The sequence below is a fragment of the Oryctolagus cuniculus genome, chromosome 14 (assembly GCF_964237555.1).
Source record: "Oryctolagus cuniculus chromosome 14, mOryCun1.1, whole genome shotgun sequence".
NCBI lineage: Eukaryota > Metazoa > Chordata > Mammalia > Lagomorpha > Leporidae > Oryctolagus > Oryctolagus cuniculus.
The window spans coordinates 77,552,702-77,566,803 of NC_091445.1; the positions used below are offsets into that span (position 1 = coordinate 77,552,702).

The 14,102-nt window shown below is 41.5% G+C and overlaps 1 protein-coding gene across 1 annotated transcript in view; it reads left to right on the forward strand.

Moving 5' to 3' along the window:
• Window positions 1-13,868, forward strand: part of MAP3K1 (mitogen-activated protein kinase kinase kinase 1) — a 74,658-nt gene extending 60,790 nt beyond the window's left edge. Inside the window, exons 12-20 of the mRNA XM_051853771.2 lie at window positions 831-922; window positions 1,190-1,379; window positions 1,673-2,954; window positions 3,326-3,478; window positions 4,702-4,864; window positions 6,531-6,662; window positions 7,476-7,618; window positions 8,602-8,733; window positions 11,296-13,868. Of these exons, the coding sequence (XP_051709731.1) occupies window positions 831-922; window positions 1,190-1,379; window positions 1,673-2,954; window positions 3,326-3,478; window positions 4,702-4,864; window positions 6,531-6,662; window positions 7,476-7,618; window positions 8,602-8,733; window positions 11,296-11,445 (2,437 nt within the window). The 3' untranslated portion in view covers window positions 11,446-13,868. The remainder of the gene's footprint in view (window positions 1-830; window positions 923-1,189; window positions 1,380-1,672; window positions 2,955-3,325; window positions 3,479-4,701; window positions 4,865-6,530; window positions 6,663-7,475; window positions 7,619-8,601; window positions 8,734-11,295) is intronic.
• Window positions 13,869-14,102: the final 234 nt, after the last annotated feature.

A 14,102-nucleotide genomic window follows, 5' to 3' on the forward strand; every position in this document is an offset into this window, starting at 1 on the left:
CATCTCTACATCCCAGCAGATCTTGAAGTGTTGAGTCTTCCTTGTGTTGCCTCAGTCCATTTTTTCTTTTCCTCCCCAAGTTAACTGAGTTTGCAGAGGATCTCAATAATTGTGTGATTTGACTAGTTTCTTATCTCCCAAAGTTTATCTTGCATTCATTTGTCTACAGAAGCCTACCTACTGAAAGTTTTCTTGTTGCTTAGAGAAAACTTTATAACTGAATAACATGGGCAAATTCACAAATAATTTGTAAAATGCATATAGAAAATCTTGTCATTTTCAATACTAGAATAGGCTTTTTTTTTTGAGAACTTAAGTTTGTGGCATTTGTTTTTCAGTTTCTGAATCTAAAGTTAGGTTGTTCATTTGGTCGCTTGAACAAGTTAAGCCCTAAGAAATACTTTAAAACAGCTTTTTGATACTGGGAACTCATTCTGGCTATCTCAGAGAATATAAGGGATTTGAATGGGAGCTTGTTTGTAATTCTTAGTGAAGTTCGGAAATCAAAATGTCAGCATCTGCATTCTTTTTAACAAGATATAGTAATGAAAGTTAAACTTTTATCTCATTTGATATTTAAATCAGTACATCCTAAGAGCCAGTGCTGAAGACTCTGTGCTTAACATAGAGGATAAGTTTAAATTTATGAAATTAGAGCTAATAATGAATTTCTAGTGGCACTGTTATGTTTCACCTCTAAAGGTGAAAAAGTAAACACTCTGAAAATGTGATTTTCCCACTTTCTCAAAAAGCGTTTCATTACTGCACTAATACTGGTGTACATTGTTATCTTACATCCAGGATTCACATTGCTTTTCTTTCATTTTCAGCCGCACAAGTCAGTTGTCCATATCAACACTGTTGGAATTGTGCAAAGGCCAAGCAGGAGAGTTGGCAGTTGGTAGAGAAATACTTAAAGCTGGTAATTAATACAACTTCAAATTAATACAACCTGTTGCATCATTTTTCCTAGCAGTCTGTCTAATGTCGTAATCCCTCATGGGGCAGTTACAAGATTTTGAAGTAATTTAAATGGATTCGTTCAGCTATAGAGACCTGAATGAATTGAAGAGAAACTCTTAACATTAATATAATTTGGAGTACTTTTATTGCCTTATACTGTTTATGTTTTGTGTGAGATTTTAGCATCGCTATTTTTCAGTCATTTATTTTGACTTTCCTTTTTTAGGATCCATTGGAATTGGTGGTGTTGATTATGTCTTAAATTGTATTCTTGGAAACCAAATTGAATCAAACAACTGGCAAGAACTCCTGGGCCGCCTTTGTCTTGTAGATAGACTGTTGTTGGAGTTTCCTGCTGAATTTTATCCTCATATTGTCAGTACTGACGTCTCACAAGCTGAGCCTGTTGAAATCAGGTAGTTTTTCTTCTCTTTCTCCTTCCTTCTTTCTCATCCTTTATGCCCCTTAAGAGTGACACATATTAGAACTATGAAAGATTCAGAATTTACATAGAGCATAGGTAGGATACTGATACCTTAATATTTGATTGACATAAAAACCTGAAAGCTAGGCTGTGTAATTACAGATTTGTAAATCCTTTATATTAAGTGGCTTTTTGAAGTGTACAAAGTGTAAATTGAAACCATTTTATCTGCATGTATTTTTCAGTAATTTGAACTTTTGTAGTGATGGAATTTTTTTTTTCCAGGTATAAGAAGCTGCTGTCCCTCTTAACCTTTGCTTTGCAGTCCATTGATAATTCCCACTCAATGGTGGGTAAACTCTCCCGAAGGATCTACTTGAGTTCTGCGAGGATGGTGACCGCAGTGCCCCACGTGTTTTCAAAGCTGTTGGAGATGCTGACCGTCTCCAGCTCTACTCACTTCACCAGGATGCGCCGCCGGCTGCTGGCTATTGCGGATGAGGTGGAAATTGCTGAGGCCATCCAGCTAGACATGGAAGACGGCCTGGGACGCCGCCAGGACAGCTTTCTGCAGGCATCTGTCCCTAACAGCTATCCCGAAACCACAGAGAACGGCTCCCGTGAGTGCACAGCCCATACAGAGAAAACTGGAAAAGGATTGTGTGCTGCAAAATTGAGTGCCAGCTCAGAGGACATTTCTGACAGACTGGCCAGCATTTCACTGGGACTTCCTTGTTCAGCAACAACAGAGCAGCCAAAGCCAGTGATTCAGACAAAAGGCAGACCCCACAGTCAGTGTTTGAACTCTTCTCCTTTATCTCATCATTCGCAATTAGGGTTCCCAGCCTTATCAACCCCTTCCTCCTCGGCCCCATCTGGACCAGCCGGCACTGTAACAGATGTCTGTAAGCATAGACCTCAGGGATTCGTTCCCTGCAAAATACCCTCTGCATCTCCTCAGACACAACGCAAGTTTTCTCTACAATTCCAGAGAAACTGTTGTGAAAACAAAGACTCAGATAAACTCTCCCCAATCTTTACTCAATCGAGACCCCTGCCCTCCAGTAACATACACAGGCCAAAGCCATCTCGACCTACGCCAGGTAATACAAGTAAACAGGGAGATGCCTCAAAAAATGGCATGACACTTGATCTGAGCACTACTTCCAAATGTGACGACAGCATTGGCAGTAGCAGCCATGGTAGTAATGCTGTTATACCCAGTGATGAGACAGTGTTCACCCCAGTCGAGGAGAAAGGCAGATTAGATGTCAATACAGAGCTCAACTCCAGTATCGAGGACCTTCTTGAAGCTTCCATGCCTTCTAGTGACACAACAGTAACCTTCAAGTCAGAAGTTGCTGTCCTGTCTCCTGAAAAGGCTGAGAATGATGACACCTACAAAGATGATGTAAATCATAATCAGAAGTGCAAAGAGAAGATGGAAGCTGAGGAAGAAGAAGCTTTAGCCATTGCCATGGCAATGTCAGCATCGCAGGATGCCCTCCCCATAGTTCCTCAACTGCAGGTTGAAAACGGAGAAGATATCATCATTATCCAACAGGATGTAAGTATAGAGTCTCCTAAGAGGAGACAGAGTTTGCTTGGATCGTGCTAAATTCAGAAATGCTGCTTTTAACAGAGCTTAATCAATGCAGTCAGGTTTCTCACAGAATTATTAAGTAATGATGTTTGTCTTGTTTAAGCAGCAATACTCCTTGCCTTATTTCTAAGGCATCTGTATGTGATTCTGTGGACTCACTTCTGTGATTCTGTAATGGGGATCACTTCTGCATTAGACATCGGTCACTCACAGCGGCCGTTCAGAGTCAAGTATAATGGTGTTTTGGGAACCCAGACTGAACAAGAGTAATATTTTTTCACAGAAACCTTACCCTTTTAACTGAACAGTAAAGATTGCTTCCATTTAACATACAGACACCAGAAACTCTACCAGGACATACCAAAGCAAAACAGCCTTACAGAGAAGACACCGAGTGGCTGAAGGGGCAGCAGATAGGCCTTGGAGCGTTTTCTTCTTGTTATCAGGCTCAAGATGTGGGAACTGGAACTTTAATGGCTGTTAAACAGGTAAATATCTAGTGAGCATATAAATGAAATGATTCAAATTATAAAAAGCATGAGCAGGTAAAAAGAATAAATGAGGTATCTTTGTGTGTATGTGTATTTTAGTTCTGTAAACTTTGGGAAACCTAAATTTCAAAGTAGATATTGCCAGACCACCAGAACCGTCATGAAATAGTTTATGAACAGTTGAAGCTTGGTAAGAGATAATACCAAGGTAGGCCTCATAGAAGTTAGATTTTAAGATTTATGTATTTCCTTGAAAATCAGAGTTAGGGAGAAACAGAGGGAGATGTTCTATCCAGTTGTTCACTCCCCAGATGGCCACAGTGGTCAGGACTGGGCCAGGCTGAACACAGGAGCTTCTTCCAGGTTGCCCCTTTGGGTAGCAGTGGCCCAAGCACTTAGACCGTCTTCCGCTGCCTTTCCCAGTCTCATTAGCAGTGAACTGGGTAAGTGGAGCAAACAGGACGAGAACCAGTGCCCATGTGGGAGCCCGCGTTGCAGGCGGAAGCCCTACTCAATATGTGAGCACTGGTCCCCCTGTGCTTTACTTTTTTAAATGAGCATGCTTATCAGGATATGAATTTTAAAATTATAAAGCTTTCATTTTTAAAAGTATTGTTTTTAGCCAGCACCGCGGCTCAATAGTCTAATCCTCCGCCTAGCGGCGCCGGCACACAGGGTTCTAGTCCCGGTCAGGGTGCCAGATTCTGTCCTGGTTGCCCCTCTTCCAGGCCAGCTCTCTGCTGTGGCCAGGGAGTGCAGTGGAGGATGGCCCAAGTGCTTGGGCCCTGCACCCCATGGGAGACCAGGAGAAGCACCTGGCTCCTGCCTTTGGATCAGCGCGGTGCGCCGGCCGCGGTGGCCATTGGAGGGTGAACCAACAGCAAAGGGAGACCTTTCTGTCTTTCTCTCACTGTCCACTCTACCTGTAAAAAAAAAAAAGGGTATTTTTTTTTTCGATGAGGCTTTTCCTATTTTTACTCTATAGAGAATTGGCTGTATCTCAAGTTTTTGTATTTTTTTTTTACATTTCAGATGCTTGCTTGGCTAGATTGACTGTCCACAAGCATCTGATTTGGCCTTTTCACAAAGTACATCATGTTGGCAGCTGCTATTAGTGTATCAGCTAATCAGGATTTGTCATTTTAGATCAGATTGTTAAGTGAAAGCTGTAATAGAATCTCATCAGAATTCAACACTTTGTGAATGTTTATTTGAAATAGGTGACATATGTCAGAAACACGTCCTCTGAGCAGGAGGAAGTGGTGGAAGCCCTGCGAGAAGAGATCAGAATGATGAGCCATCTGAATCACCCGAACATCATCAGGATGTTGGGAGCCACGTGTGAGAAGAGCAACTATAATCTCTTCATTGAGTGGATGGCAGGTGTGTGCATGCTGTAGATTAGACTTGTACATACTTAACTGGCTGCTGGTAAGTCTAGGAAAAAATTTTATTAAATGCCTTGGATTTCCTAAAGTAAGTCACCCCAAACATAGAAACTGCAAATACGTTATCTTTCATGTAAATATAAATAGTTACTGCCTCTACCTTTTTAATTGTTCTAGGTGTTTTTAAATAATTGTGTAGCATTGTTTTATAATTTTTTCCACCTGCATATAAAAGATCCCAGGTGATCATCACTAACTGGATTGATTTAGGAGTGTTCCAATAATAAACAAAATTAAGATACAATTGGAGAAACCTAACAGATAAACTAGCACTGAAGCATAAAGTTAAACCTTGTCAACTCGGACAAAGACTAAGTTTTATCTTGTGTTATACCATGTATATGGTAAAGTGACTTGAGTTACGATAGATTAACTTCTTAGGTTCGTATGTGTTTTAAAATGCCTTTTTGTTTGCCTGTCAGTTCTTGAGTGTATTTTTTTTTTTTAAGGTGAACAAGTTTTGTGTATTTCATATATACAGATTTAGGAGCACAGTGATACTTCCCACCTACTGTCTCTCTTCCTTCCTTTTTCTTTTACTTTTCTTGAGGATATACAGAGTAGATAGGTTGATTATTTAAATGAGGATCTTTGAGTGTGTTACTTGTCCCAGGTTAGAGCTAGTCAGTGGTCACTGTGGATGCAGCCTAACTCTGGGTCTTTTGGCTCTTCCTTCTCATTCTCTTTATCCTCTGCTCAATAACATGTTAGCATTTTAAATTTTTTCTTAAGATTTAGTTGAGACAGATCTTCTATCTACTGGTTCACTCCACAACTGCCCACAAAGGCTGGGGCTGGCCCAGGCTGAAGCCAGAAGCTCCTTTCATTTTCCCATGTGGGTGGCAGGGCCCCAAGTACCTAAGCCATTATCTGCTGCCTCCCAGGTGCACTTGCAGGTAGCTAGATCAGAAGTAGAAAAGCTAAGACACGAAGCAAATTCTTGTATGTGGGTTGCAGGTGTCCCAAGCAGCAGATCAACGTGTTGGGGCCACAACAACTGTCCTCATGTTAGTATTTTTTACTTAGCCATTAATAAGTGTTTTGGTTGGTTGGTGGGTGGCAGAGAGAGAGATCAAGCTCCCATTCACTGGGTCCCTCACCAAATGCCTCTGAAACTGGGAACCAGCGCTCAATCCAGGTGCCCATGTGGAGGGGCCCAACTGCTTGAGCCATCAGATGTTTCCTAGAGTCTGCTTTGCAAGAAGCCGGAATCGGGGGCCAAAGCTAAGACCTGAAGCCACATGCTCCAGTATGGGCAGACCTCACCCCGTCACGTTCTGTATATTTTGGTTGAGAAGGCAGAAATGAATAGTACTTTTCAGGAACAGTTCTAGCCAAAATTGTTAACTTTAAAAGCTTCTGAAGTCTTGTCCGTCCCCTTAACTTGTTCCATGAGGGTTCCATGAAAATCTCTCCTAATATAGACTTTTGAGATAGTTCAGGATGTGTTAGTTCATTTCAGTTTCACTTCTGGGATATAAATATAACGTTTCAGATGTGAATGTGAGCTCATACAGTAACAAGCTTAAGGAACCAAAGTGTAATGAATACTTTAAATTCTGGCTTCGGTTTATCATTAGTGTTTTGTGTTTCTCTTCTAGGGGGATCTGTGGCCCATTTGCTGAGTAAATACGGAGCCTTTAAGGAATCAGTCGTTATTAATTATACTGAGCAGCTGCTTCGTGGCCTGTCCTACCTCCATGAGAACCAGATCATTCACAGAGATGTCAAAGGTGGGGCATTCTTGGTGCATTGTTGGTGACAGTGAGACAATGCACGTAATTGCTCTGAACCAAGTGTCTAGCTGAGGGATTGTTCATCTTGAGCTCTAGGATGTTAGAGCTGTAAGGAGCGTCGGGTGGCTTGATCCGTGTTCCTCACGCTACAGGCAGTTGCTTTCCCTGTGTCGGAGGCTAGCTTTTCACAGATTTACTGCTGTTGGTGGCAGAAAGTGTAGAATTTGGGTCTCTTGACTTCATGGTGTTCTGACTCTGAAAACATTTCTGTTTATTGAGAATAACTGGAATATCTTAAACTTCTTTCAAGAAAAATCCTTCCAAATATTTTGCAAGTTCAGCTTATTTTTGTTCAGAGCAATGTTGGTCTTCTGTCATAAGTCTCTAGCTGGTGTTTGATGATGTATTGAAGTAGTTCTGTAACATTAAGCTGTGACAGTTTGACTTGGTCTAGATCAGTTAATGCTTCAACAGAACTGTCTTAAAATGAAAGTCACACTAAAATTGTAATTTTGGAAAAAAAGTGTTTGTTGGAAATCATTCTGTTGAAGGTCTCAGTACTTCAGCTTCACTGTGTCCCTGTGCCTGTCCTTCAGACCGGCCCTCTGAGGCTTTCGGTTACTTTGCCGGAGATGACCCGGGTCCCTGTAGTGATCACGCAGTGAGGGGACGAGACCAGCTGCCATGGCGCCTGGGACAGGAATCCCCTTCTTTTCTTTGCCGCAGTCCCGACTTCCTCAGTAGCCTCTTCTGGATTTTTAATCTGTCCTTATTTTGTTAACATAGGTCATTTGCTCTTCTTGTTGACAGGTGCCAATTTGCTGATTGACAGCACAGGTCAGAGACTGAGAATTGCAGATTTTGGAGCTGCAGCCAGGTTGGCATCGAAAGGCACTGGTGCAGGAGAGTTTCAGGGACAGTTACTGGGGACGATCGCATTCATGGCACCTGAGGTGAGAAGCAGCTTTGAGTGCAATAAAAGAAAATGTTTGGAGTTCTGTGCGACAGCATTACACCATATTATCAAGCATCGGTATCCTATTTATACTTACCAATTAGAAGTCTGCAGCCCTAAAAATAAGATTTTAATAGTATTCTTTTGTTTTTTTTTTTTAGAAGATTGATTTTATTTATTCAAAAGGTAGAGTTACAGATATCTCCCTCCACTGGTTCACTCCCCAGGTGGTTGCAATAGCTGGGGCTGGGCCAGGCCGAAGCCAGGAGCTTCTGCTGTGTCTCCCAATACTTGGGCCATCTTCTGTTGCTCTCCAAGCACCTTAGCAAGGAGCTGGATTGGAAATGGAGCAGCTGGGACACGAACTGGCCCCCATGTGGGATGCTGACGTTGCAGTCAGTGGCTTAGCCCACTACACGCCACAGTTCCAGCCCCTTAATAGTAGTCTTCATTTCAGGCCTTTCTGTCTTTATCTTGACAGAATTATAGAAGTTCGGCTTTAGTAGATTTGCTCAGTGTTTCTAACCAGGAATTGCTGGGTAATTTACGGTAGCTGTTTTGTAGTAAAACCAAAGTGCACACAATAAAAAATTGTAATAGTTTGTCTCTTCTGAAGGGAGATGAACACACAGAGGTTGGTCTTCCTGGCAGTGGGAGACGTTGAACTTGCGTGGCTCCTGTGGCAGAGCCCTTCATGTTCATGTGATCAGTCAGTGTTGTCCTCTGGTCCCCTGCTTTACCAGGAGCACTGGGCTGCCTCCCAATTCTGTGACAGGACTCTAGAATCTCACAATTTCCCAGAATATTTGTTGCAGATAGGAGAGTAATCTTGTTAGTGAAACAGATGAAACAGCAGATAGTCCATGTCATTGCTCTTGGTACCGTTGTTTTGCTCTGAAGTTAAAAAGCTAGTATTCATAACTGCAAAATGGTTTTTATTTAAATAAGTCCCATTTCCAAATTAACTCTTCTGTATTTCAGGTACTAAGAGGTCAGCAGTATGGTAGGAGCTGTGACGTCTGGAGTGTTGGCTGTGCTATTATAGAAATGGCTTGCGCAAAACCACCTTGGAATGCAGAAAAACACTCCAATCATCTTGCTTTAATATTTAAGGTAATTGTGAGGTCAGAATTTCTCCTTTGGGCTCAAAGTGACAGGAGGCATATTCTCACAGGTTCTCGCTAATGATCAGTCCAACACAAAGTTAAAGCTTCCTTGAAATAAATATGTCTCCAGGAACTTGGGGTTGTCAGTGTTGGTGGCCTGTGTGATCAGTTGTCACTAGTTGAAGTAGGCATGCTTTGTAAGTCACTACAAACACTGAATTTTCTAATACTGAGTCATTGCTCATGTTCAAGGGGGCTTCAAAGTTTATAGGTATGTTCCTAAACTCGTATACATGAAATGCATGAAGAAAAGGTTTCTAGCTTTAAAAAATTGTGGAAACTTTTTTGCTCCAAAATAAATCTTTTTAGTTCTGTTTTTCCATGGACTTTTTGAAGTCCCTTGCATATATCTGTCACTTTAAAAACTAGAAGATTGAGCCGGCGCCGTGGCTCAATAGGCTAATCCTCCACCTTGCGGCGCCAGCACACCGGGTTCTAGTCCCGGTTGGGGCACCGGATTCTGTCCCGGTTGCCCCTCTTCCAGGCCAGCTCTCTGCTATGGCCAGGGAGTGCAGTGGAGGATGGCCCAGGTGCTTGGGCCCTGCACCCCATGGGAGACCAGGAAAAGCACCTGGATCCTGGCTCCTGCCATCGGATCAGCGCGGTGCGCCGGCTGCAGTGGCGGCCATTGGAGGGTGATCCAACGGCAAAGGAAGACCTTTCTCTCTGTCTCTCTCTCTCACTGTCCACTCTGCCTGTCAAAAAAAAAAAAAAAAAAAAAAAAAACTAGAAGATTTATGTATTTTCACAATTCATAATTTTTTAAAAATTTAATTTTCCATTTTGTGTATCTAAAAAATTCACAACCAGGTCTTGCCAAATTCTTTCTAGCTTTTTACAGCTATTAAATCCATTCTCCATTTCCTCCATGGACTAGTGGAGTGGTTGAGATTTTTAGCTTTGAGCAGTCCCGTCATAGTAGTACAGGCTTTGGAGTCAGACCCTCTTGTTTCACACCCTGACTCCAGCCCTCAGTGGCCATGGGACACTAAGATGACTTTTTGTGTTTACCCTCGGTTTGCTCATTTGTGAAATGGGTGTAAAAATAGTGCCTACTTCATGAGATTATGAAGAGAATCAGATACAGGAGGGCCTTGGGCACTTGGTGCCCACGTTACCTCTCACCTGCCATGTGCTCTCTGCACGTCCTTAGCCACCTTGGACAACCCCTGTTTCATACCATCACTCTTCTCCTGTCTTCCTCCGTCCTCCCCCGTCCCTTTTCTGTGGGTCAAACTCTGGCTGCCCTCGAGTCCCTTCATGTGTGATGCACTTCTCTTCCTCCCTGGACAGAAGGTGCTCAGTAAACACTCACGGCCAGTATCGATTTCAAAGTTTGATGCTGTTCTCAGAGTTTTGGTGAAACCCTGGAGATAATAGGAAGTGAGTTCATATTGCACAGTTGCATTTTAACAGGTTCAGTTACATTCTGCTTCGTAGATAGAACTAAGAGAATTTTTGTGCAGCATTTTCAGTTTGCTTAACTTCTAATGAATACTTTGAGCTCTGTGAAGGCAACCAGATAGAAAAACAGCTTTCTCAGTTCTATGCCATGTTTGTGGTGGTTTAAATTGTTGTAGCCCCCCTTCCCCCACCCTGTTTTAAGCAAATGACTTGGTAATATCTGCTGAAATTTTAAATAGACTTGTGCTCACTGTTAGAAATTTACTTTACATGTACCTGTAGAAAGTTGCCAAGTTCAGGATCATCTATTACACTATTGCTTATAATATCCCAGACCTGAACTAGCTAGGGTATCCATCCGTAAGAAAGTAATTAAATTATCCACACAATGCAGAGCTGTACAGACATTAGAGAGTAATGTGAGGCTGTTGGTGTTGATGTAGAAAGTGTACAAGATCTATTGATAGGTGGAAAAAGTGTTTAAAGTGATCCCTTTTGTAGATTTTTATGAAGAAGATCTAAGGGGTGTTTTCTTGTGATTAGGAATGAGTAGGTAGGTTTAAATGATTTAATATTTAACCTGTTTAGCAAAGAGTTAGTTCTTCATAGTGTTTGATACTAAGAATTAGGATTTATGTGACACTGAAGGAAAAAATCAGTGCAGTTGTGTTTTGGATGTACTAGATAGACTGGACAGATTTAGTCTTTTACGCTTCAAATATTTCTGTGCTTAAAAAGGAAAATGTTCAATGAAGCAGAAGTAACAAACCATCTAGGAGAGTGACTCTCAGGAAAGTAGGATCCATTTGAGTAAGTACATTTCCTACTTGATCATTTGTTCTTTGAGATAGTAAAACCTGTAGCGCCCATCTGAATAGGGTATATTTGACCCGATGCCAAAACCCTGAAGTTTGACCGGCGTTTAGAGGAAGCCTCCCCTCTGGTGGGTGAGCTTTCCCGGGGTTTTTCTCTTGGCAGAGAAAGTCCTCTCCCTTTGCGTCAGCGCCCCAGCTGAATGGATGACCGAGGTTGAGTGTGTGCACACAGGCTCCCTGGCGCAAGGCCCAGCTACGGGAAGTGTCAGCCCTCTGGTCTTTTCTCCTAGATCGCTAGTGCAACTACTGCTCCATCCATCCCGTCACATCTGTCACCCGGGTTACGGGACGTGGCCCTGCGCTGCTTAGAACTGCAACCTCAGGACAGGCCTCCCTCAAGAGAGCTACTGAAGCACCCCGTCTTCCGTACCACGTGGTAGCCAGTGGTGCAGACACGCCGTCGCAGAGACAGGACGCTCAGCCAGAGCAAAAGACTCGTGTGAGGAACCACGCTGATAACCTGCTGGCCTTCGTGCCCCTGAGCAGCCGTGACCGAGGCCAGCGGGAACCCTTACCTAAGTATGTGATTGACAAATCATGATCTGTACCTAAGCTCAGTATGCAGAAGTCCACAACTTGTGCAGAAACTGTAAACCGTGCCTTTCAAAGAACTGGCCCTAGGTGAACAGGAAAGCAGTAAAGTTTGCATGACTAAATAAACAATTTTATATTTTGGAGCACTTTTTCAGCAATATTAGCAGCTGAGGGGCTCAGGATCAATTTGAGTGTTTCAATTATTCTTCCATTTTCTAGAGTGATCACAAGCAGGGGGCTCTGCAATTCCGTTGTTTTTGTCACTGGCTATGAAAAATCAGTATCTGCCTCTTCAAGGTCAGAGTGTGCTACAAGTAGCAGTAAATCCATATATTTTTAAAAGTTGATAACTTCCTGATGACCCACAGTTGACCTTTATTTTTTTAATTCCTGGGCAATTGTGGCTCATTGTGCATTTTACTGTTGGCCCATTCATTTCGTTTTTGCAAATTATGGTTCTGTATTTTCATTTCACCTTCATTTTTCTTTTACATTCAGGGAAAGGTGATCTTTTCAAACCAGAAAAAATAGAACTAGGTGTGAACTTGAGTTTATTAAATATCTTGCTACTGCAAGCATTTTTAAAAATACTGATTTAATTTCATTTGTTTTTCCAATTGAAACAAAGCGCTACCTACGTTGAGTCAGTCACTGCTCTTACTGTGCAGGTTAAATATAAATTAACTGAAAATCAACTGTTCTGTGTGATGCAGCTTACAACCAAGATCAAGATTACCTTGAAATTTATTTGAATTTTTTTAAACATCTTTGGTTTCTCATGGTAAACGGTAGGAAGCTTCACGCCATTTTAGTCTTCCTCTGTGTTTAACAGTTCCTCATTCACCATCACCACCAAGAAGTCGAACTGCTATTTTCCTTCTACCATGCATCTTCAACAGTAAGCCTGGTAGACAATTAAGAAAAATTTAACTGAATTTTAACGTATTCAATTGCCAATTGAAAATGTCTTTGAACAGTTTTGCTTTGAACTTGGAAAATATGTTCAGAGAAAAAAGTGAAATTGAATTGTATTTACATACTAATCCTTTGGATTTTGCACAGCTGTCTAGAGGTTTTAGTCTGGGGTAGAATTCAGATGCATGGAATCTCAAAGGAAAATGGTTGTTCTTTTACCTTTTTCTGGTGAGTCTTTTAAATTAACCATTAAATACAACTTTGAGATGTTTTAACTCTTCAGAAGCCAGTGTGAAATGGAATTGGTTATTCTCAAAGACTCAGGATAAACTAAATAAGCTATATAGAGTACATTTAAGATGTACAACACAAATTGGAAGTAAAATAAGTTACAAGATAAGTTTACAGGGATATATTGCATATAATCTTCAAAAGGCAGTTTTTTTATGTGAATGTGTTTTAGTAAAATTTTACATTCCTTTGTTTTGGAAGATTGGCAATATTTGAAGAGTTAAAAAATAGTACAGAAATGTGAAGTTTGGTAGCTGTATATGTGTTGTACTTGACTTTTTTTTTGGACTACTTAGAATTTTCACAGTTCTAGTAATATTGTTTCCGATTCTTTCATGTGCAAGCTTTAAAGGATGCACTCTTGCCATTGTATGTCCTGGAAGGTTACTGGTCAGACAGGCCCTGCGTCTGGCAGAGGTGTCACCTGTAGAAACTGAGGAACCTCAGCTCATCAGTATTACCTTGTAGATCACCGTGCCCACCACATTCCCAACTCAGACTGGCTCTCGCTGTCCAAACCAACTGGGTTTGAGTTCCTTCCCAGTTCCCTCAGCTTGCTGGTAATTGTGCTGGTTGTTTTTGTTTTGTTTTCAATGCAAATGTGATGTAATATTCTTATTTTCTTTGGATCAAAGCTGGACTGAAAATTGTATTGTGTAATTATTTTTGTGTTCTTAATGTTACTTGGTACTCAAGTTGTAAATAGCGTCTACTGCTGTTAATTCCAGGTCTACTACCTCAGGTGTCCTATAGATGTTTCTTCTACCAAAGTTCACTTCCACAATGAAATGACATTTGCTGTGTGACTACGATTCCTAAGACTTCCAGGGCTGAAGGGCTGACTTCTAGTAGCACCTTACTGTGCAAGCAAATGTTACAAAAAAAAAAGAAAAAGAAAAAAAAAATCTCTGGGTTAAGAAAATTTGGCTTAAATGTATCCTTTGTTATTTTAAATATATCAAGATATTTTAATTAAAATTTTTACCCCATTGAACCAATTTTATAGTATTTGTACCTATTTTGGTGTTTTGTCTTTATAGTAAATAAAAGTTTTTGAACAAAAGTTGTTATTTTTGTTTTGAAATAATTTCATCCTTATAAGAGGGTTGTAGATGGGGCTGTTGTGGAGCAGGGGGTCACGCTGCTGCATGTGACACCAGCATCCCATATGGGCCCTGCTTCAAGTCCTGCCTGCTCCTTTCCTCCTCCAGCTCCCTGCTAAGGGGCCAGGGAGGTCAGCAGATAGTCCAAGGGCTTGAGCCCCCTGCATTCCTGTGGGAGACCCAGATGGCTTCAG